The sequence below is a fragment of the Triturus cristatus genome, chromosome 8 (genome assembly GCF_964204655.1).
Source record: "Triturus cristatus chromosome 8, aTriCri1.1, whole genome shotgun sequence".
Classification (NCBI taxonomy): Eukaryota; Metazoa; Chordata; class Amphibia; order Caudata; family Salamandridae; genus Triturus; species Triturus cristatus.
Genome location: NC_140591.1, coordinates 1,113,034,666 through 1,113,058,865, shown reverse-complemented (window position 1 = coordinate 1,113,058,865; position 24,200 = coordinate 1,113,034,666). Strand labels below are relative to the sequence as shown.

Below are 24,200 nucleotides of genomic sequence, written 5' to 3'. Positions count from 1 at the left end.
GTTGCAGGGTTCAATTGTCCCCTGTAGTATGCCCTGAGTAGACCGAGTAGTCCGTTGTCTAAGCGCGCTCTCCGTCCCCCCAGGGACCTCTGGGTTGTCCTCCTGGGAACCGCGAGGATTCCCCCGGATTGGCGGCTCACTTCACTATATTCTGAGGTGACGACCACCTCTGTAACCCCGGCAGGGGGCAATTAGTTGGGTTAGGCGGATCCCTGTTCATATGTATCTAGACACACAAGCGTTCCCCCGGCTCTGACCGTTTCCCTCCAATGAGTATCAGCCAAGTATCAACAGTCCCACGCTCCTTAGAGCAATTACCTTCTCAGCGTGGCGGTGTACCCTCCTTTAGCAGTCTCTTATACGTATCCAGTGGTGCTGTACTCTCGTAATTATAGGACGCAGCATAGTCGCCATCAACCAGGTGCCACGTGTGTTGAGTTGTTCGCTCCTCCTGAAGCTTCAGAATCACGCCTCCGTTCCTCCCCGCTTTCCGGTCTTCCCCGGTGAGCCGCCAGCGGGTACCACTATTGCCCTCCCTGGATCTCAGGGCCGGGCTACAGCTCCTGCCAGATCTCCTTGTTCCTCCGCAGTCGTCCGTTGTGTCGGAAATGCCGACCTCAGCTCCCCGCACCTACGCAGTCGGCAAAGAGTTTCGCCAAGCTCTGGCTGTTCAATCGAGCCTCGGGCCTCCCCAGCGCTCTGCTGCCAGCAGTCGCCACAGGCCCAAGATGGCGCCCCGTTCCTCCCGAGGCCTTGTCTTCATTACTGTGCGCAGCACTGCAACCTCCGCTCTCCCCGTGTCCCGATGACTCAGGCACGGGTCAGTACAGCTTCGTATTGCAAATCTGTTGTTTGTAGAGGGTAGCATCGTTCAGGATTATTGTAAAATGTAGGCCGCCGCGAGGAGCTCAGATGAAAAGCGTCTATGCGCCATGTTGCTAAGCCATGCACCGCCCTAAAAAGGAGAACTTGAGCCAAGTTCCACTGATAAGAAAAATACACGAAGAACAACAGGAAATAGCATGCTACAACCAACCGAAACCAAGGAAAACAAAGTGACAAGCACACAAACGAATGAAAAGTAAGGTCGGGCTGTAGGCCCTTTTTAAGATGTATATTGATTACATGAGACTTCACAAGCACAGCGCAGGCGCTGTGCAGGCGAAACCTAAAGATTAGCAGCAATTTGACAGAAGACATAGCCTGACATTTGCCCTCTATCTTTGAAGCACAGCAAATGTGACAAGATAAATACTGAACTTAAAGGCATCTTTATTTATTGCTTGGACTTTTGCAACCAACCATACATTTATATGGGATTCTTTGCTCTACAGAGATTTGCAAACTTTTCCAAATTGTTCAGCAAGTTAACCTATGTGTAAAGAATACAGAAATGTGTATACTTCAGCACATTTTTGGGAATTATTAAGAATTATGTATGCGTCAATACTGTACCGTACAATGAACTGCACGCAATAACAGGTTTCCCGTGTTTCCTCAGTGACCTGCACACTTTATGGCATCTTCTATGCCATATTTTTTCAAATGTATGATCTGTGGTGTTTGTAAAGTACATTTCACTCTTACGTCAACATGCAATCTGTCACCCCTCCAGCACCATTTCTACAAGATCCTTGGGAGCCACCAATGATGTGGCGTTTTTGGATTGGACACTAAAATGCATATTAAGGCATAATAAAGGGCCACAGATATCGACATCACAGAAAAATAAATCGACTGTACTATTATTTAGGAGGAGAGTACATTCGAACATTTGCCTAACAACACACCATCGCAAGATGAAGGTTTAGATTAATATCAGAGTGTTATTAAGCAATTTGCGTCATATTTTGTAGGGGAAAAAAACCTAGTAGTTTATCATAGCAAATTTTCACTAGAGTACTGGGCCCCAATAAATCAGTTGACACATGTTACAACACTGAATGTGTTGTCATCTTACTATAAAGGGTTTCATACCACAATATACAGACAATTAATTGGTGTCAAGGTGGAACTCCAAAAAGGTTCCAGATTTCAGAATGTTTCAATTTTACCGTAAGAGCTTTGGTTTGGCCCCTATGACTTCTGATTTTCGGAATGTAATGTGTAGTTTATTCAAGGAGTTAGAGAATGTCATTTAATTTCTGAATGATGTTCTGATATCCACAAAAATAGAATTCAAGTATGATGCTGCTGTGGAAAGGTTGTGTCCATCATGCAGGACAAAAGTATAACCTCGCGGAAAGTTAAATGTATCTTTAAAATAGGATATATTTTGTAGGTATGTCTAAAAGCAATTCAATTAATTTCTAATTTAATTGCTTTTTGGATGAACTTATCTTTTATAGTTATTGTGTTTTAAACTTTTATTGTATTTAGATTTTAATATGAATTAGTGGAACATGTGCATATTCTATTATCTCAGATTATGGTGATTGTAGACTAAGATTATTACTTATTAATTCGTCATCACTGCTTTATTATTGCCTAATTGGAAAGTTGTTGCACAGTTTGGATGTTTTATACTGTGTCTTTTATGGCTTTAAGTAACCGAATAAATAAATAATTAAATTGAATTGAGTAGTTGTTAGACCTGTCAGCCTTAGGGTGGTCCTTTTGCCTTTATTTCTCCTTTTTGTCAGTCCTTGTTGATGCTGGCCTTAGGACTTTGTGCACTTTACCACTGCTAACTAGTGCTTAAGTGCTTGTCTTCTCTCCTCTAAACATGGTAATATTGGCTTATCCCCAATTGGTAAAAATAATTTACTGCTAAGTCCCTAGTGAAGTGGTACTACATGTGCTCAGGGCCTGTAAATGAAATGCTACTAGTGGGCCTGCAGCACTAATTGTGCCACCCAATGAAGTAGCCCTTTCAACATGTTTCAAGCCTGCAAGTGCAGAGCAAGCATGTGCAGTTTTAAACTGCGATTTCGACCTGGCAAAATAAACCTTTTGCCAGTTCCAAATCTTTCTTTTTAATACCATAGGGTAGGCTCCGGACAGCGAAGAGGGCAGAGTGCACTGTGTTTAAAAAGCTGGGCATGTACTTTAAAGTTTTGCATGTCCTGGTAGTGAAAAAGTCTTAAGTTTGGTTTTCACTACTGCAAGGCCTATCTCCCCCATAGGATAACATTGGAGACACCTTATTACATGGAATAAGTGTAATTTCCAAATAGGAGATGAGAATTAGCTCATGTTTGATATCTCTGGAATTACAATTTAAAATCCTAGCTCAGGGGCCGATTACGATGGCGGACGGGCCGCCACCGCCAGCATTGTGGTGGAGGTTTTCCGAAATCGGACCACAATTTTCCCCCGCCACATTAAGATGGCGGTGGGATTCGCTGTCGTTCCGATTGCCTGGCGGAGCGGACTGCATCCATAAAATGGTGGCAGTGCCTAGCAGGCACCGTCCACCAAATTACGATCCTTTCTCCAGCCAGCCTTTCCGTGGTGGCTAAACCGCCAATGAAAGGCTGGTGGAGATTGGTTTTGGGGGCCCGTTGTGGGCCCACCTTGTGTTGGAGGAGGTGTGGGTGCACTGGGGGGTACCCATGGTACCCCCTACATTTCACTGCACCAAGTAGCAGGCACCGTGTGGTGCCTGCCACGTAGTGCACTGAAATGCACAACATGCTATTTTAACATCGCAGTGGGTGCTGCTGTTAGCAGCACCCGCCACAATTTTAAAGTGCGGAATCCGACCACCGTGGTGGCGGTCGCATCATGATTTGGTCTGCGGAACCACCGCATGTATTGCGGACGGTCCCGGTCACCACCACAATGGCAGACGGACTCCAGTCCTTCCGCCATCTTAATCGGCCCCTTAATTTGAAGTCAGATTTTAATGCTGGAAATGCCACTTTTAGAAAGTTGCCATTTTCCTGCCTGTGAGGAGGAGGTATGCAGGACCTGCAGCACGGAAGGTGCCGGCTCGTTGTATAGACCGGAAGGAGTCCGCGGTCTAGCTTCGGCGGGTAGGAGCCCGGAACAACCCCTGACGTCAGCGGCAGAGGAGGAAGAAAGAGACGCGGGGACGGAAGCTAGAGGAGAGAGCGCGGAGCGGGTGGAAACAGACGACGGACAGAGAGCAGGCAATCAGAAAGACGAGGAGAATACAGGAGAAGGACACAAGCAAGAAGAAAGTGCCGCCTACATCGTGATACGGCCCAGCGGCTCAACCAGGAGGGAAGGCGCCCTGGGTCCCTTTACCACGGTCCCGAACTCGGACCATGGTGCAAGGTGAGTACCGTTAGGGGGAGCTTTCTGGTGGGGGTGGTGGGGAGGTACGGGGAATAAACCACGCGTGGGTCAGCACTGATTTTTTGTTGTTTTGTGTAAAGCCTACAGCACGCCGGTTGTTTTCCTCAGGCCCTTCCCCTCACCGCCTATGGCCTATTCTTTTTTTTCTTTTTATGATTCGTGTGACGGTAGCACAGAATACAAGAGATGATAACAGAGGTAGTAACCTCCCGGTATTGTTTGTTTCTTTTTTTTTTTGTTTTGGTTGATTGGATTGACGGAACCGGAGCTGGAGAAGAGACAAGGTGCAACCGGAAGCCCGAGGCCTGAGAAGGGAGACCTGGAGAAACTATAGACTAGCCTTGTTGTATACCCTTGGTTCTAAAGTAACTGTATGAAAAAAGAACCCCTGTCAATTCCAAAAGACACAGAGGCAATAAAATAACCCTCAAACCTACTAGTCTCGTGATACCTCCTTCCTTCTTCCCTTCCCCCCCACACTGCCTTAGCCATTTAGTTGCTGTAGCCTTCTCTGATCACATGACAGCCACACACAATAGGGAGCTTAGGTGTGCCTGGATGAGCCATCACTGGTAGGATGGGAGGGAGGAGCTGGGCAGAGCCTCACATACACCTGAGTAGGCTGTGTCCTGCCTCCACACAAAGGGCACCATACCCCCTGTAGTTAGTCTGGAGCCAGAGCAGGGAATGCAGGATGCCTGGGGACTTCAAAGGAAAACCTCAAGACACTTCTCCCCCACTTCAAAGGCACAAGTGGGTATAGATACTGGACCTCAAACATCACCACTTCAGTACACTTCTTGACCTGTGGATGCCCTGCCATAAAGAAGGACTTCTGTGCTGCTGAAGGACTGGCACTCTGCTAGACTGCACTCTGCTGGACTCCTGTTTTGCTGTGCAGACCTAGCCTCAGAGACATAACAGGCTTCCAACCACCTTGCATCTGCACCTGGACTCTGCGGTCTGTGAGTCTACCTTGTCAAGTGGTGCCAACCCAGTCCTGGGCCCTTGGATGTGGGCTTAAGGTGCTACACCAGTCTCTGTGAACCCAGTGGAACCCACGCACCTCCACTGCTGTGCGGCACAACTAGGAGCAGAAACTACACATTTCCAATGCTGCGTGGATTGGGACTGTTGCAAACATTAGCAACACCTTTGGAACCACCAATACATGATGCATCCTCGGTGCAGGCATTTGATTCTCTCATCTACGGCAGCCTAACCAGGTAGCTGGATTCCACATCACAGCCTCTCAGCTCTTCGGAACCGCCGCATCACCCCGACTGCGCTCCGCATCCTCAACGCTAGACTTTGCATCACTCCCCCAAACCCGGATTGAAAGTACTTTTTCAGTGGGCCTAACTGGGTTCCTATAGCCGGCCAGCACTCCATTGCAGTCGGCCTGAACTTGTAACTTTGACCCAGTCCGGCACGACCACATATCCACAGTTGGCCCTTTTTTCCTTTTGGCCATTTTTTCTCTAAAAACTTTAAAATTCAACATGTTTGGTTCTACTAATTGAATTTATGTCATTTTGGTATTGTTATATATTTAATTAAATTCTATTTTTCTAACCTGGTGTGGGATTTTTCTGTGTGCTGTTTTCACTCTTTTACTGTTTGAAGTGTTGCACATATATTTACACATCTCCTGAAAGTCCCTTACTTTGACACAAGGGTTGTGGTTGCTGCTTGACCAGGGTTCACACCCCAGTCAACCATCAACCAAATTTCTTACAGTTGTTATGTCACGTCTTGTCACGTGATAGGTTCAAACCAAAACCTTGTTTGCTTGATGGCACTATCAAAGCCCACTGCAGACAGTGCCGCATGTTTTAGGATTATGTACATTTTCCTCCAAGTTTGCAAACAATTTTATGAACCCAACAGAATGTTACATAATTTTACTAAAATAATAGAACTTTGTCGGGTATGAACAATGTCAAATGAATTAAAATGTTATCAAGAAAGACATAATTTCTCCATAAACGCTGCGGCTTTATGTAAACATTCGGGTGACGTAAGTCAATGTTGATCCTAGCTCTTATGGTCTAGCAGCAGCTTTATCTCAACATGATGGCATGAATGAAGTAACTATTGGCTTTGCCTCACGAGTGATGAGAGAAATTTAAGGAAGATTCTAAGTGATGGAAAAGAAATGTTTGTGTGTGACTGGGGTGTGAAAAAATTTCACATTTATTTGAAAGATCATTCATAAACCCATTGATGATATTCTGAGGGGAAAAGATAAAGAAATCTACAACTACATTAGCAAGGCTATGTACTAAGTTATTCAAGTTTTATTTCAAAGTGATGCATATTTCAAAATGTGAAGGACTATGTTTTTTTATCCAGGTTTTCCACCAATCAAGTTAGGGGTGTAGATATGAAGTGAATATGGGATTGAAGAAAGCATTATTGCAACGATAGATGATTTAGTAGTATGTGCCGACATGAGTAGGTGGAGTGATGAAGATGTCATTTTGATAGAAGTTTGTTTCCAAAACATAGCCAAGGGAGAAAATGCTAACTTGAACAACCATTCAGGAACGTCTCTGACAAACTATTCCAGGATGAGGGTTAGTTGGTCAGAGATAACAAGTTAATTCATCCCGCAAGGCAGTGGTTCGGGGAGTTTGTATATCGTCCACCGCTGGCGTGCGGAAGACCTTGCTGAAAGAGGTGGCGGGGGCGGAGGCCCAACTGCGGACGGCTGAGCGCGCGCATCAGGCGGGGGAGGGCGAGCTGCCTGCGGTCGTGGAGGCGCGTGAGGGCGTGGCGGTGTGTGTAGAGAAGCTTCGCTGCTTTGATCATAAGGATTACCTTACCCGGGCGCATGCGGAACGGGATAAGGTGGGGTCTCTTCTGGCATGGTTGGCGTCCCCGACGGCCCGCGGTACCCCTATACTATCTCTGGTCGAGACAGGGGGGGTCCCGGTCTATTCTCAGACGGGGATCAATAAGCAGTTTGCCAGCTATTATGCAGGGCTGTATGACAGCAACATGCGGGGGGAACCTGAAGGCTTGGCCGAGTTTCTGGTGGCGGCTCGCCTACCCCGGCTGGACCCGGAGAGCGCGAAGGACCTCGGGGGTGCTATATCCCTGGGCGAGATTCGTGCAGCGATTAAGCATATGGCCAGGCGAAAGACCCCGGGAGTAGACGGATTGCCCATTGAGTTCTATGCGGCTTACCCGGATCTGCTAGCGCCACAGCTGCAAATCCTTTATGGCGAGGCTTGGCGACTTGGGCGCTTACCGGCCTCCGCTCGAGAGGCAATTGTGGTGCCCCTGTTGAAACCGGGAGGGGAGGCGGGCGCACGCACGGCGTACCGCCCGCTTTCCATGTTGACGGTGGACTACAAAATCCTGAGTAAAATCTTGGCGTTGCGCCTGTTGACTCATATGACCGCCTTGATCCACCCGGATCAGGCGGGCTTTATCCCTCGGCGTAACACGGCCACGTCGGTGCGACGCTTGTTGCGGGTGATGGAGCTGGACCGGGACATATATCCGGAAGCCTGCACACTGTCGGTTGATATCGAAAAGGCCTTCGATAGTGTAGAGTGGCCCTATTTATACCGAGTGCTACGGGCTTTTGGCCTGGGGGACGGCTTTGTGTGCTGGACCACCTTGCTCTATAGCGAGGCCACGGCCCGGGTGAAGACGAGGGTCACCATTTCGGCCTCCTACCCGGTGCGGAGGGGAACGAGGCAGGGTTGCTCGCTCTCCCCCTTGTTGTTCGCCCTGGCTATTGAACCACTGGCGGCGCATGCCCGACTAGGGCGTTCTTATGCAGGCGTTCACTTGAGGGGGGATGCCCACTTTATCTCTCTGTATGCTGACGATCTGCTGATGTTTTTGGTGGACGCCGAGGGTGCACTGCGCGGGGCGACTGCTTTGTTGGAGGCCTTTGGACGCCTATCTGGGCTCAAGGTCAACTGGGGCAAGACATGCTTGTTCCCGCTGGGACCGGGCGGCCGGGCCCCCCAGTCACTGGGACTGGTCCGATGGGAGGGGGGCTGCCTGCGATATTTGGGGGTTAATATCTACCACACCCAGCCGGATTTGCTGGAGGGGAATATTGGCAGAGCCATTCGCGGCTTGCGGGGTAGCATGAGTTTCTGGAGTACGCTCCCACTCTCGTGCGCCGGGAGGGTAGCGCTGTTGAAGATGGTGGCGTTGCCACGACTCCTCTATTTCTTTCGCACCCTACCTATATGGGTGCCTGCGTCGTACTTCCAACGGCTCAGGGCGATGTCCACGGGCTTCATTTGGGGCTCAGGGAGAAGGCGGGTGGCTTTGACCACCCTGCGGCGGCCGAGGGCGGAAGGGGGCCTGGCAGTCCCGGACTTCGAGTGGTACTATCTGGCGGCCCAACTCCAGTGGCTTACGCAGGCGGTTGCCAGGGAATACAGGGGCCCGGAGGGCCCACAGGGCAGGTTGATTCCGCGGCATGTGCTGGCCTTCATAGTCTTGCAGCAGAGGCTGGACCTTGCCCTGCTTACGTTGGAGGAGCGTACACTCCGGCTGTGTTGGAACCGGTGCCAGAGGAGGACGGCGATAACTCGCCCCTACGCCCCGGAGATTCCTTTGGGAATGAGTACGGCGTTCCCGCATGGAGGCGACTGGTCTGGGCTGGCTGTTTGGGAAGAGTTGGGCGTGCAGATGGTGGGCGACTTATTCCGGGAGGGGGTGCTGCTACCTTTCCAGGAGTTGCAGGACTCCTATGGGCTCCCACGTGGGGACTATTTACTTCATGCTGCCCTGGTAGCGAGCCTTCAGCGGCACTGGAATGCGGGGCTCTCGGAGCCACCGGTCGCTGCAGGTTGCCAATATGTAGTGATGGCGGCGGGGACGTCCAAGGCCATTACTTGTCTCTACCGCAGACTGTCGTCGGAAGACCTACCGCCCCTTGCCGCCTTGAGGGGCAAGTGGGAATTGGACCTTGAGAAACCGATCTCCGAGACTACCTGGACCACGCTGGTGCGGCGGGCCTGGAAGGGAACGCGCAATGCCCGGTTCCAGTTGGTTCAATTTTTTACGTTGCACAGGGCATATTTGACGCCGGTTAAAATATTGCAATATTTTGGGGGTGCGCACTCGCAATGCCCGTGGTGCGGAAGAGAGGGTGCTGATTTTCGTCACATGTTTTGGTCCTGCGTTCAGTTGGGGGATTATTGGGCAGAGGTTTTGGATTGCCTGAGTCAGGTGACGGACCGTGTTATTGAACCAGACCTGGGGGCCTGTTTACTGCTTTGGTTCCCACACACCCGCCGGACGAAGGTCACTAGCAAGTTTTACGACTTAGGATTGATAATGGCCAAGAGGGAACTGACTATGCACTGGAAGTCCAGGACGGGGCCTAGCTTCTTGCGGTGGAGGGCGGCCTTTGCGCGTTGGGCGGGGGCGGAGGGTGCGCTCCGGTTGCAATTAGCTCTTCGGAGGGATGACGAAAAAGCGCTGGCGACGGCCCGTGCGTGGGAGGCGCTGGTGGTGGAACTTCAGGGGCTGATGGCTAACAACGGGACAGAGGGGGACACATCTGGCGGGCAGGAGGAGGCGGGGACCGGGGAGTAGAAGGGGAGTAGTAGCGAGCACTGGAAGCAAGGGTGTGGCTAAAGCGCGAGGGAAGGCCATGGTTCTCTAGTGGAGGGTGGGCACCCATGTCTGATTTATGGCAGGGAGGGGGCACATCAGGAGCGAGGCGAAAGACAGGAGGCACACTGACACGGGGTGGGGAGGGAGGGGGGAGGGCCCGTATGGGCTGGATGCTTATTCTCCCGGATATTGGCTGGTAACTCTGTATGTGCAATATACTCTTTGGCCGGGGAGGAAGCGGGGTGTGTACTGAGTTGTTGCTATGAAAACAATAAAAAATGTTTCAACAAAAAAAAAAACAAGTTAATTCATCCCTTCTGTTTTAGACAGAGGATTCTGGAAACAGTTTGCAATGAGCACAACAAAATGGAAGAAATTAAACAGGTTCTGGTCTTCTGGTCTGGACTGGGAAGTTTAGAGGTTGGTCCATGAATGTGTTCAATGTAATCTGATTGAAAAGCATTTAGTCACTGTGACTTCAGAAGCGATGTCTGTATTGCACCACGAGTGGCCAGACAAAGGACTGGAGCTGATTTTATTAGTTGTTTCCCTATTTTTCCCTGATATATGCAGTACATGATCTTGTTAAATGATCATCTTTCCCTGGTGAGTGAAGGTTAAGTGTGTGACAGAACTGACCACTGAGAATGTCATGAGATTTTTTTCAGGCTATCTTCACCAGGCAGGACAACCCTGAAGAAAATCTCAACTGCAAATGTATCTATTCTGCCTTGAAAGAATACTTAGATCAGTGTAGATTAAAGCATTTGAGGACACAACTATACTATCCTCTTGCTGGAGGAAAATTTGAAAGTTTCAACAAAGTGGTAGTAGAGTGTATTCAAAGTGCCTATAAATGTAATATTGATTGTGTGAAAGCTACTATGGAAATTGTATGGTTGTATAGAAGAACTCCACACAGCAACAGGCAAATCACCATTTAAATTGTTGTGAGGTCATCATATGGTTTCAGATTTTGTCCGTTTGGATGATAAAGATTTGAATAAGGAGAATGCGATAAATACAGTGTGGTGTGAAGCTAAACAAACTAATGATGGTGAGCTTTCTGTGCTTGAAAGACACTGAACAGTGCCCAAGATACGTGCATTAGTGGATATGCTTAAGGCAACAGTTGGTGGTAAGATATTCCAATGTCAGGGAACTAGCAAAAGTGCTAGAAGTCAGACGAAATTATTTCCCAAAACATTAACAATCAAAATGGTGGAATATATCTAGAATAGCCAAAGTCAGAGAGGAAGATGAGGAAAAGGGAGACTGTGTCAGTCAGTGTTTAGACTGAATATCAGAGAAAAACTATCGTATTGACAAAATATCTTGTCAAGAATATTGAGGACAAAAAAAATGATGTTAACTTTCTATATGTAAGCAAAATTTTACTGCACATGACTTCACATATATGTACCTTGACAGTGTATATATTTTCAAAGTACGTAGATGTGGATTCAAGAGAAGTAAATCTATACTTACCTGTTTGCACTTACTTTCCCGATATTTTGGTTCCTGATATTTTTGACATGATATTCTGTCCACACGATATTTCTGTTTCCAATATTCTATCAGTGATCCCCACTGCACCTCTTCGATGCAACAGCAGAATAGAGCGAGTTTCTCTAAAGCTGAGGGTGTAACTCTTTTTGTTCGTCCATTTACAGACTCACAGAAACCCCTATTAATGTATGTTTCTCTATGATTTGGCTATTACCTGTAGCCCTCATATTATGTTATGCATTCTATTTTGAGCCACCTTCATCTACTTACTTATCTTTGTTTTCTCAATTGTTGTACACTTCCATATTCCTTTTTCTACAATGTTCATTAATGATAATCCTTTGATATTGTGAAGAAGGAGATATATTTCTATAGGTAATCTGACTTGTATTATGTATTGAAGTTTCCAAGCTCATTTTCAGTGAACCTGGGTCCCTATTTACTTCCCCAAATCGAATGTCTTTACAGTAAGTATCTGTTTGCACTACTCCAGCTTGGATTTCATGGACACTATAGGGGGAAAACAAACAACAGTAGGGCTGTTTCTTTGCATAGGAGGAGGGTGACAATGAGTGGCAGCCAAACTGTTTCTTTACCTTGGGGCATTGTGGGCCCTCAAAGTGGGAAATGGAAGTGACTGCCAAGTGGCCCCATTCACTTTCTGCTCTGTGAGACCCTCACAGGAACATTCCTCACAGCTAATGCAGCCCCTTTTCATTTGTATTTTTTTATTGTGAGGGCTATAACTTGTAGACATGTTAAAAAATGACAAAAGTTCCGAGTCAGAATTCTTTGCAACTTAATGCAAGCCTAGTTAAAAGCCTCTAGCATTGTGTCTTCATATTGTCATTCTCACTGACTGTACATAATTTGGATTTTTATTTGTGGTGGGTGACTACCAACCTCAAGGATTAATCACAGTCCTTCACAGGGTGAACCTTCAAAGACAGTAAATTAACCTGAGCTCAACCCACTGTTAGCTTTGGTACATAACAGACAGGCTTAACTTAGAGCAATGTGTAAAGTATATATGCAGTACTAAAACAGTAATAAAGTCAAAATACAAAAGAATAAAAATCCCAAACTCAATTTGACAAATAGAGTAAAATTTAATAAACAAAGTGACACAGAATGACAACAATCCAAAAAGGGGAACTGGAGAGATAAATGTTTAAAGTTTTAAGTTGGAAAAGTACAAAAAAGCACAAAGTGCCAATGATAGTGAATGGTCACAGTAGACTGGGGCCTAGGTGCAATCTGAGGCTGGGTGCGGTGGACCGTGCGTAAGTTACACCAACCAGGTCAAAGATTTTACCTTCTTGCTTAGTCGTTTATGTCCCAGTCCACTACAGGAGTACACTTCTAAAGCCCCCCTCCCAGGACAACAGGGAAGGCACTTAGAGACTCACAGGGTGTCAGGCAGAGACCAACAGTAGGGTACGGTCCAGGTCCACTTCTCACTGTTAGCGGTACAGTTGCAGTAAAGTCCTATTGTAGGTTGTTGTATCCAGGTAGCTTGATAAGGAGGTCAACCTTGAGACCCTTGGAACCTACTTGTTTATACTTGGTACAATAGGGAGCGGGTCCAGTCCTTTAGGGTTCATCTCAGGTAACTGACAGCAGGTCCATTGCTCATCTGTTTTTCCTCATGTTTGGATTCTTCTGCAGTGGGTAGCTGGAGATGCCACACTAATGCCTGGCAGAAGCTAGTTGATGGGAATTACTCCTGGGCAAGCCCTCACCAATGGGGTAATGTTTCCTGGGGCAAATCCTGCCCACTTTGAGCACTTTCAAGATAGAAAAAGCCTTCGGCCACACCAAACTTCGGCTCTGAGGGCTGGGGAGTACATAATTGTAGTCCTAGTGTCCTCTCACATTTAATACTAAAATCCAGTTTGAGGTAGCCCCTGTACCCACAATAAACCCAGAAACAGAAGACTGGTAGAACAAAAGCAGGATTCTTCAGCAACCAGAAAGTGGATGCTAGGTCTGGGCGGAATTTTAAATTTCACTTGCACAATTGGAGGAATTTGCTGACTCCACGCTGTTCTCTTAATGCAGAGTTCTGATCAAGTAACACCAAACCCAGTATGGTGGAAAAATGTTTTTTCGTTCGAGGAACGCAATCACAACGTGAAAAATGTGAGGTTCCAGCAAGCAAGCTGGTGTGATTTGGTATCCCCTAGCAAGATTACCGGTTGCTAGAAAGCCTTCCGGCCTGATATTCCATAACGAGCAGTCAGGGGAGCGGTCAGAGGACTGCTTCTCGAGTACGTTTTCTATGTGAGCAGCAGCAAAATCAACTTGCATGGCCACGTGCTCTTGCACTGTGTGTTGCCATTAGTGACGTTTTTCAGCCCAGAATGTATTACTGGCGTTAAATTGTAATGCAAGCAGCACAAAGTGCAATTGTTCTGCCCATTGGCAGAACTTCATGGTATCTCAGAATGGGATAAGTTGGCGAGTTAGGCCTGGGCAGAATGTTGATTAAGTAATTGAAGTCATTTCAGTAGTACGGTGTTACTCTTCTGCAGAATTCTAATAATTAAGCGATTACTACTTTTCCTAATGTAATTTAAGAGTAATTTGGGGGAGTAAATCGAGCTTACTATTAATGCTCTGTTGCAATTAGTGCTGTTTCTTGGCACAAAATACATCCTTGAGTCCATTTTGGATGCGAGAGGGCATTTTTGCACTACAAAATAGCACTAACGCAGAAAAACTCTTCTCACATAATTTAACGTAATCTTGTGAAATTATTGTGTGATTACTCTACATGGAATTAAACGAGGTACGCCCACCCCTAATTTTAATCTGGTTTTCTACACAGGACAGCTATGCCTGCCGTAGTGAAAAAAGCTTTTGAGTGAGTTACTGTTAGGACATGTTAACATTAGATTGTCCTACTTTTAAATACCATGCACCCTGACTTGTGGGCTACAAGGCATATGTAGGGGTGATTTAGTAATATTTAAAAGGGAGGATTTCACCTGACAAAAGGGTTTATCTTAACAGGTCGAATTGTAGTTTTCATAATGATATAGTCAAGCTACAATGGTAGGCCTGAAACAATATTTGCTCTGCCACTGTAGTGGATTGCACAATAGGTTCTGTAGTCCATTAGTGGCTCCCATTTAATGGGTAAACCTTATACCATATACTAGGGACTTATAGTTAAGGTAAATATGCCAATTAGGGTTATGCCAATTCGACCACGTTTAAAAGAGGAAGCGCAGGTACTATACTACTGGTTAGCAAAGGTATAGTGCACAGAGGTTTAACACCAGCAAAGATATAGGGTCCAGCAAAAGGCAAAAAATCTGGCATGACCACACAGAAAGGCGGGTTTCCTACTCTTCTTCAGCATGCTTCCCTATGTAGGAGACTCAAGTCACACATCTGCTGACAATGCTAGCTGTGTTAGATGATGGGGCACATGCCAAAGTGTTGGTCCTGTCAACATTGGTGACTACTGTCAATATAAACAGGCCACAACATGACTAACGGGTGATGACAGCTGATTAATAGTCAATTGTGCAATGTTTTTTATATCTTCACCCCATTGGGGAGACTGTCTTATCACTATCCCTCTAAAGCCATGTATCATAATTGGGTCCACTCAACCTGCTAATTATGTGTGCTTTCTAAAAGGAGTGCTTGTTCACATGAGTGGGTGAGGCATGCATGTTTGAGGTTCCACTTGTGCATGTAACTCTAACATTGTAGGGTGTTCCATCACTTTTAGTTTTAGTTACAGATGCTATTTTCTCTCTTAGCACAGATAGAGAGACCATTGTAAAACTAAGCATATGCCTTGGAGGTTGAAATCATAGTCACTGAATGGAACAAGGCAATGCTTTTGTGTTCAAATCCTCTGGTCAAGACAGGTCCAGCAGGCCGGCCTGTGGCTTATGAGGAGAAACACTTAAACAAAGACTGCATCAGGGCAACACCCAATGTTGCACACCTTGATCAACATAACAGTCGTCCACATTCTGAGCCCTGTTCTCTCAAAGAAGCTTAGAGTCAGCACCAGTATCTGATCAGATAATAGTTGTATTGGGTTCTAATCTACAACCTGGTGGCTAAAGGCTTGTAGTTAAGGCACAACTGAAGGAAATACATTTTCCCATGACTGGCTTCCTTTTTAGGCCAACTAGAATCTCAGTGGAAACTATTTGGAGACCAAACAACACTGTATTGGAGATAAGCAGATCCCTTTAGCTTAGCCAGTTTTCACCTTTTACTTGGGAGAGCGCTACACATAACTGTCAAAGGGAAGGTTGGGACTAAAGGTAGTAATATTTTCCATCTCTCCCGGAGAGATGGCAAATATCATGGAGAGAAAAGTGTAGGGCTGCCGCTACAGGAAGAGAGGGAGATAGCCTGCATGGCGTACTAGGGACTCCATCCCTTGGGTCAGAACCAACATCAAGCAATCAAAGCATAGCAGTGCAGGAGTTTGAACACACTGAGACTGTTGCGATGTCAAGGCCTGCCCAAGTAGCCCAGCGTAACCTGCGTTGTGACTGAGATCTCCTGCAAGCAGCTGCTACCCTGTGTGAGATGGGTACTTTCATATTCCACCCCAAATTTATCAAGGTTTTGCGTTGCCCTTGTGCCACGCAAAGCGGCGCAGGGCAATACAAAACCTAGAATGAGATTTACCATGCCACACAGAGGCACCCTTCGTGGCCCTGCATGGGTTCGTAAATCTGCAGTAACGCAAGGCAGTGCAAGTCGCTGTCTTCCTTTTCACTGTGCAAGGAAGGCGTTTCATGGGTGGAGCATAGTTGTTTCCAAACATCCATCCATGTATTCTGAGGCATTCCCAGATTTAACAAGACAAATTGACCTAGGAATGCATCAGAATTGTACACCTTCCCGATAGAGCCGCAATGAGAACAAATATCTGTATTTCGCCTTGTTGCCTCTAAGGATTGTTTTCATGAAAGAAGGTGTAGCTTACTGCACAAAAACAATCCTACATGTAATGCAGGCACCTTTGCATCACAGCGCAAGGATGCCTGTGTTGGCGCTAGGCTTCAATTAATGCACGAGCTCAAAGAGAGGTCAGGAATGCGTAATTTCTTGATTGATGTAGCGCACTCATTCCCTTTCACGCAGTGCAACAAGGTGCGTTGCTGTGTTGCGTTGTATGAAAAAAATCATAAAGCTGGGCCTTATTGTCTTTTTGTGAGAAAGTGCAGCCCTGCGTGACGCCAAATGTGTCTCCACATTCATTACCACCCCTAAGGGAGTCTAAGGGTAACTGTGGCCCTGAGGGAAGCATTCACAGAGGGAGGCTTGCATACTTTAAAGCTCTTTTAGCTTGGAAAAAGGCAAATGATATATAAGGTGAATCCTCAGAAGGGCTAGGTACCAATTCCCTACTAGCATTCTATGTATTCCACATGAAACCGAATAGCAAAACACAAAACGGAGTAAACATCAATATCCAGAAAAACTAAACAAATGTAAGACATAAAGGTGTTAAGAGAAAAGTGCATGCAGTTCTCACTTAGATAAAAGGGGTCTTCAAACGTAGGCCTTACCAAAAAGAATTTGTTCGCTCCATTCACCCCATTCAAGAGCCATATGACAACCTTTTTCTTGAGGGGCTTGTCTTGCCCTCATTTGTAACACGTAGCTTTTCAGAATGTTAAAACCTTGAACTGTGTACTGTGTCTCCTTGCGTACTATGGCCTGTACCTAGAAAAGGAAAGAAAATAACAGTGAATTGAATAGTTGCGATTATTTGTAGTGTTGGGTGTTTACTCACAATTTGTTAGGCGCATTTATTTAGAATTTGTGCATGTTAAATAAATTCAGAAAAAAATGTAATGCCACGTTCTGTTAGTATGAGCATAATAGGCTGCAGAATGTTTTTCCTCTACATAAGTATAGGAGAATGCAAAGAACCATCAAAAGATGGTAGCCAAGAAAAATTATTGCTGGACCTGTAATTGAATTATATATCGCTTATTACCCCTGAAGAAGCACTGAAGCGCTTTTCGGCGAGTAGCACGGTACTAAAATGCAGATCACTGTCCACAAGGGATCATAATTAAACAAAGCTCAAATGTGAAATACAAGTAGCACATGCATCGTGTTCATTTAGATTTTAGGAATTAAATCAGAATACCTACACTTACATGTGTCCTACTATGGTATATTTTAGTAACTTTCAGAAGGAAAGCAGAAGACTTTATGAACTGTACTTTTAAATAATCACAGAAAATACGATTTTAATAAATGTATCTAAATTCGAAAACAGGTGATAAATAAAACATATTGCTTTTGTGATCTACTCATAAAAGTATCTAGAGCAATGTCCAAAGGAAACCTATTCTAAAAAAAATGTAAGCTGACCTACTTGTTTCTCAAAGTGAAGTTGAAAACTTAACCGTTTGGTTTGGTTTGAAGAGGTGGGGTAAGACAGCCTTATATGTTTAAATATCTCTAGTTTACCAATAAAAGTGTAATATTTGTAAGTGGATATTTTGGTGGATTTTGACAAATAAGGAATTAAGGGGCATATTATCAAGCACGGCGTTAACATTATCACCGCTTTAGCGGCAGAAAACTGCCGCTAAAGCGACGATAATGGGCTTGATATTATGCCGCAGAGAATTCCAATAGAAGCCCATGTTGACACCAGAACATCGGCTTCCATGGGAATTCTCAAGGGCATATTATCTAGCCCGTTATCGCCGCTTTAGCGGCAGTTTTCTGCTGCTAAAGCGGCGATAATTTTAACGCCGTTTCTTGATAATATGCCCCTCAAGCTCATGGGGCATATTATCAAGCACGGCGTTAGAATTATCGCGGCTTTAGCGGCAGAAAACTGCCGCTAAAGCGGCGATAATGGGCTTGATAATATGCCACAGAGAATTCCAATAGAAGCCCATGTTGACACCAGAACATGGGCTTCTATGGGAATTCTCAAGGGCATATTATCAAGCCCATTATCGCCGCTTTAGCTGCAGTTTTCTGCCGCTAAAGCGGCGATAATTGTAACGCCGTTCTTGATAATATGCCCCCATATTTGCTCAGAAGTTACAACGGCTGACTAATATTCATCTATTCAGAAATTTTCCACGATAAACCAAAATTTTCTGAAAAGACTGGAATTGCCAACAGATTATGCCAAACCCATTGAGAATTTGAAGATCCCATTGAGGGATCTTAAAATAGCTTGTTGCACTCAAGAACATTAGTCATTATCAGTAGGAGTCTTGAAATGGATATTTCTTGAATAGCACGGAATGCTAAATTTAAGGAAGTCTCATGGTAATTTGATAGTTGTATCACCAACCACATTATTGTGTAACCAGTCTAATTGTTTCAATCTTAATGACGGCCATTCATGGACGATGGGCATTGCAGTAGGGATTTAAATTACTCACCCTTTACAAGAGACTGCGTTCTTATACTGCTGTTTGCCCAACCGAAAAATTTACTTTTCCTTTCAAATCTTTTTATTGAAATTGTATTATAAAAGACAGTAATTAACATAAAAAGGAGGGGGGAGAGAGAGAAGGCCAATCAAAAAAGTCCAATCGATCACAGCATTGTTATCCAACATTTACATTTGTTCTGTGTCTGGTCAATTTGACAATACCACATTCCACACTGTTGGTAAGTAATGAGCAAACTGTATGTGGTCTAAAACTTTTAAACCAAATGCCTAAATTGATTGGTTTGATACAGAAGCTATATACTAGTCTAGAAAGACAAAAGGCCCCTAGAGCAGGGGAGAGGAAGGAGGAGGGGATGGGAACTCGCTTTGATGGGTGTGATGGGAGCTATATACCAAGCAGGTTAAGAGTGTGCTCTGTTCTAGCCCCAAAGTTCTTCAGCACATGAGGGGAGGAGGGCATCCTCAAAGAGATGTAAGGCCCGAAGTTTTGGTGGCTGGGAGCAGTCCTATTCTATTTTAGAAAAATAATCTATCAATGGCTGCAATGTGCTAGAAAACTTGTTCTTACGGGGGCTATCCTTGCTGTGAGAAGTTCCACTGCCATGGTGTGCCACAAACGGGTGAACCATAAAGCTACTGGGGGAGTGTCTGCCCTCTTCCAATGCACTGCTATTATCTGTTTGGCTGTGCCGAGCATGTGTGATGTTATACACCAGTCTGCTTGTGTCATGGCAATGAGAGTCGTAGGTTTAAGACCCAAAATGATTACCATTGGGGTCTAAGGTATGGAGTAGCCAATCACTTTTTTAATATGGCTAAGAATCTCCTTCCAATAGGTGGTCAACAACGGACAAAGCCACCAAATGTGGAGGAAAGCCCCAATTGCACTCTTGCAGCGCCAGCAAGTGGGCGAGGTGTTAGGAAATATTTTGTGGAACTTTTGAGGAGTGTAATACCATTGTGTCATGACTTTATGAGCAGTCTCCCTCTGGGACTTGTTTTTAAAAACTTTTGGTATGTCCCGCCAAAGCTGTTCCCATTGCTTAGGGTTGATTTCATCTGTACTAATGGATTGCGAATACAACTGGTAGGTATGTGGTGTGACCTGGGAGGAGGGTTGGAGTACTTGATATGTGCGGGTATCAATCCTCTAGATCCGTCATATGAGCGGACCAACGACTCAAATGGTGTGAAGAGCCGAGTTGCCCCTTGGATAGTAGATGATGTATGTAGCCAGTGTCTGAGTTGAAGATATTGCCATCTCGCGACTTCAGGGAGGTGGAATTCCTGTCTGCACTGCTCAAAAGTCTTGAAGGAATCTCCCTCAAAGAGATCTTTAATTATCCGGCACTCACCCTCTGCCCATGCTGAAAAGGAATGGGGCTGCGGTGCTGGTGGGAAGTTTAGATTACGTGCAATAGGAGTATTAGGGGAAGGGAAAGAAGTGAGGCCTTTAGAAAGAGCAATTTTATCCCAAACTTCCAATACTGGTTTTGTAGGTTTATCCATATATGCACTGCATGACCGGGCCCCTCTTGGAGGCCACACAAGATCCCACAGGGGTCTTCATGCCACAGCTCTGTCCATATGGAACCAGATTTTCTCACTTTCTCACACCACCCATTCTGATATGTAGCGTAGGTGTGATGCCCAATAATATTCCAGCAGATTGGGACATGCCAACCCTCCCCTAGCACGTGGAAACATAAGTAATTTATTGGAGAAGCGTGGTCTTCTCCCCCCCCAAATAAAGGTGGTGAGTTCACTTTGTAAATGCATAATTTGGCCTTGTGGTATTGATGTGGGTAGTGTTTGAAATAAATATAGTATTTTGGCAGCACCGACATCTTAACTGCGTTAAAGCGTCCCAACCATGATATTGGCAAGGACTTCCATGTTCTCAAATCTTCCATGATAGATTTTTTGTATTCTTGCCAGTTTGCCTGTGCCCATGTGCGCACTGTGGAAGTTAGGTTGTGCCCAAGGTATCTGATTGAGTGTTTAGCCCATTGATACGGGACCAGGGATTGAAGTGCCGGGATATCTGTTGTGGGAACTGTAAGGTTTAGGGCCCAAGATTTGCTATGATTAATTTTAAAGCCTGATGCTATTTCAAAGGTTCGTAGTAGAGTATGAAGGGCTGGAAGTGAGGTATGTGGTTTCAATAGGGTAAGGTGAAGATCATCAGCAAATAGCGCTATTTTGTGGTCCACTCCTCCAAGAGTGATGCCTCTGATAGCATCCAACTGGTGTATTGCTATGGCAAGAGGCTCCACCATGAGCGCAAAAAGCAAGGGGGACAGTGGACACCCCTGCCTAATACCTCTATGTATGTGTATGGGGTTCGTGAGTTGGCTGTGGACTCTAACTTGAGTTTGGGGAGAGGTATATGGTGCCATTACCCTAGCGATCATTATAGGTCCCAATCCAATTTTCAGTAATTCTGCCTTTAAGAATTCCCAGTCCACTCGATCGAATGCCTTTTCCGCGTCCAGTGACAGCAGGCAGACGGGGATGTCCCACTGGTTCACCTTTTCTACCAGGTGCTATATCCATCGCACACTGTCAGTGTCCTGGCGATGCCGAATAAAGCCAACATGGTCTAGCTTGATGAGCCCCGGCATATGTGGCTCCAAACGTTTAGCTAGGATTTTACTGTATATCTTTAAATCTGTATTAAGAAGTGCAATAGGATGCTACGAGGAGCATAATGTAACGTCCTTATCTGGCTTGGGAAGGAGTACTATTTCAGCCATGGCCATAGATGCTGATGGACCGGTATTATCCATGAATGAATTGAAAAGGCGAAGCAAGTGGTCTTGCATTTGTGGGATAAATGTGTGGTAGAAATAAACCGGTATGCCATCGGGGCCCGGGGTTTTGCCTAGTGATAGGTCTTTGAGTGCATGTGTAAGTTCGTCCAGTGAGAAGGGCTCCTCGTGGAGCTGTGCATGTTGCTCGTCTATTGGAGTCCACTTGTAGTCATCCAGCAGTGTCTGTATCTGGTGTTGGTGGGAGTTCTCCTGTGTATACAGAGTAGTGTAATAATCATGGAAGGCTGCTAGTTTAGTTGTTTCAGTTGTGGCTCACTTGTCGTCCATGATTTTAATTTTTGCAATGTGTGCCTTCGCTGTCCTCTTCCGTAATCGGCAAGCTAATATTGTTCCCACCTTGTCCCCCCCATCTTAACACTGCTGCTTTAATGCCATTAATTCTCGCTCTGCCTTGCTGGTTCTGTGGCACAGCGAGAAGACGCCGGACAGCCGCACAGCCCACAAAACCCCATCCGCAACCACCATCACCTCATCAGATCCGCCAAGAGGACCTGCTTCAAAGACCGCCTCGACAACAACGCACACAACAGCAAGGAGCTCTTCAGCATCTTGAAGGAACTCTCCAACCCCAGCTCCAACACCAACGACATCTCGCCGACGCAAGCCCTGTGTGATTCCCTCGCCACCTTCTTTCACCGCAAGATTGCTGATATCCATGACAGCTTCGACTCCCGGACAAACCCAACAGGCCCGACACATCAGACCCGCTGCACCCCATCGACCATTACCCCCTGACAGCCTTGGTCAACGTGAACACCAAGGACACAATCAAGACCATGGGCACAATCCACTCCGGCTCCCCATCAGACCCTTTTCCACACCACATCTTCAACAAAGCCGGCAGCTCCATCGCACCCCACCTGCGCAACGTCATCAACCTCTCCTTCGAGATCGCGACCTTCCCAGAGACTTGGAAACACGCCGAGATCAACGCCCTACTCAAAAAACCCAAGGCGGACCCGAGCGACCACAAGAACTTCCGGCCCATCTCCCTGCTTCCATTCCCAGCTAAGGTAATCGAGAAGATGGTCAACAGACAGCTCACCCCCTACCTCGAAGATAACAGCATCCTGGACCCCTCCCAGTCAGGATTCCGCAGCAACCACAGCACTGAGACCGCCCTCATCGCCGCCACAGACGACATCAGTATCCTGCTGGACAACGGCGAGACGGCGGCCCTCATCCTCCTGGACCTCTCCGCCACCTTCGACACTGTCTGCCACCCCACACTATGCACATGCCTCCATGGCGCAGGGATCCGAGACAAGGCCCTGGATTGGACCACCTCCTTCCTCTCTGGCAGAACCCAGAGCGTCCGCCTCCCCCATTCCGATCCGAAGCCTCCGAGATCATCTGCGGCGTACCCCAGGGATCTTCCCTCAGCCCGATACTGTTCAACATCTACATGGCTCCACTCGCACGCATCGCCCGACAGCACGACCTCAACATAATCTCCTATGCCGACGACACTCAACTGATCCTCTCCCTCACCAAGGACCCCCTCACCACCAAATCCAACCTCCACGAAGGAATGAAAGCCGTCACCGACTGGATGAAGTGCAGCCAACTTAAGCTGAACACAGAGAAGATGGAGATCCTCATCCTCGGCTCCAACCCATCAGCCTGGGACGACTCCTGGTGTCCCTCATCACTAGGGGCACCCCCGACACCAACCGACCACGCACGCAACCTGGGAGTCATCCTCGACTCAACGCTCACCATGACCAAGCAAGTCAACGCAGTTTCCTCCTCCTGCTTCAACACCCTCCGCATGCTCCGCAAGATCTACAGGTGGATCCCGACAGACACAAGAAGAACTGTCACCCAGGCCCTCGTCAGCAGCAGACTCGACTACGGAAACACCCTCTACGCAGGAGCCCCGACCAAGCACATCAAACGACTGCAAAGAATCCAAAACGCCTCTGCACGCCTGATCCTCGACATTCCACGCCACAGCCACATCACCCCCCACCTGAAAAACCTGCACTGGCTCCCCGTCAACAAGGGAATCTCCTTCAAACTCCTGATCCACGCACACAAGGCACTCCACAAGACCAGCCCAGCCTACCTCAACAGTCGACTCTCCTTCTACGTTCCCAACTGTCACCTCCGCTCCGCCGACCTCTCCCTGGCCACCGTCCCACGCATCCGGAGAACCACCACCGGAGGCAGATCCTTCTCCCACAGCACCACCAAGACCTGGAACACCCTTCCCCTCAACCTACGACAGACCCAAGACATGCTGACCTTCAGGAGACGACTCAAGACCTGGCTATTCGACCAGTAGCGGCAACCCCCCCCTCCTCTCCCTCAGCGCCTCGAGACCCTCGCGGGTAGGTAGTGCGCTTTACAAATCTTGTGATTGATTGATTGATTGATTGTGTGCTCTTAACTGGCCCAAAGCATGGCCAAGCATAATTTATTAATGGCTAGGGGTGTCTCTTGAGCTAGTTTCTCAAGGGTCTTGTTAGATTTGGGGGTCTCTGGTTGGCATAGGTAGGTGTTTGTGACAAGCAGGGACCCTCTCCTCTAGTCAGGATAAGGGGGTCACCCTCTTAAAATAACCCCTGCTC

The 24,200-nt window shown here is 46.7% G+C and overlaps 1 protein-coding gene across 4 annotated transcripts in view; it reads right to left on the bottom strand.

Moving 5' to 3' along the window:
• LOC146805453 (granulocyte-macrophage colony-stimulating factor receptor subunit alpha-like) overlaps window positions 1-24,200 on the bottom strand; it is a 331,580-nt gene that overhangs the window by 77,274 nt on the left and 230,106 nt on the right. For all 4 annotated transcript variants that reach the window (XM_085622681.1, XM_085622682.1, XM_085622683.1 and 1 more), the window contains one exon: window positions 16,926-17,082. In XM_085622681.1, the coding sequence (XP_085478807.1) occupies window positions 16,926-17,082 (157 nt within the window). The remainder of the gene's footprint in view (window positions 1-16,925; window positions 17,083-24,200) is intronic.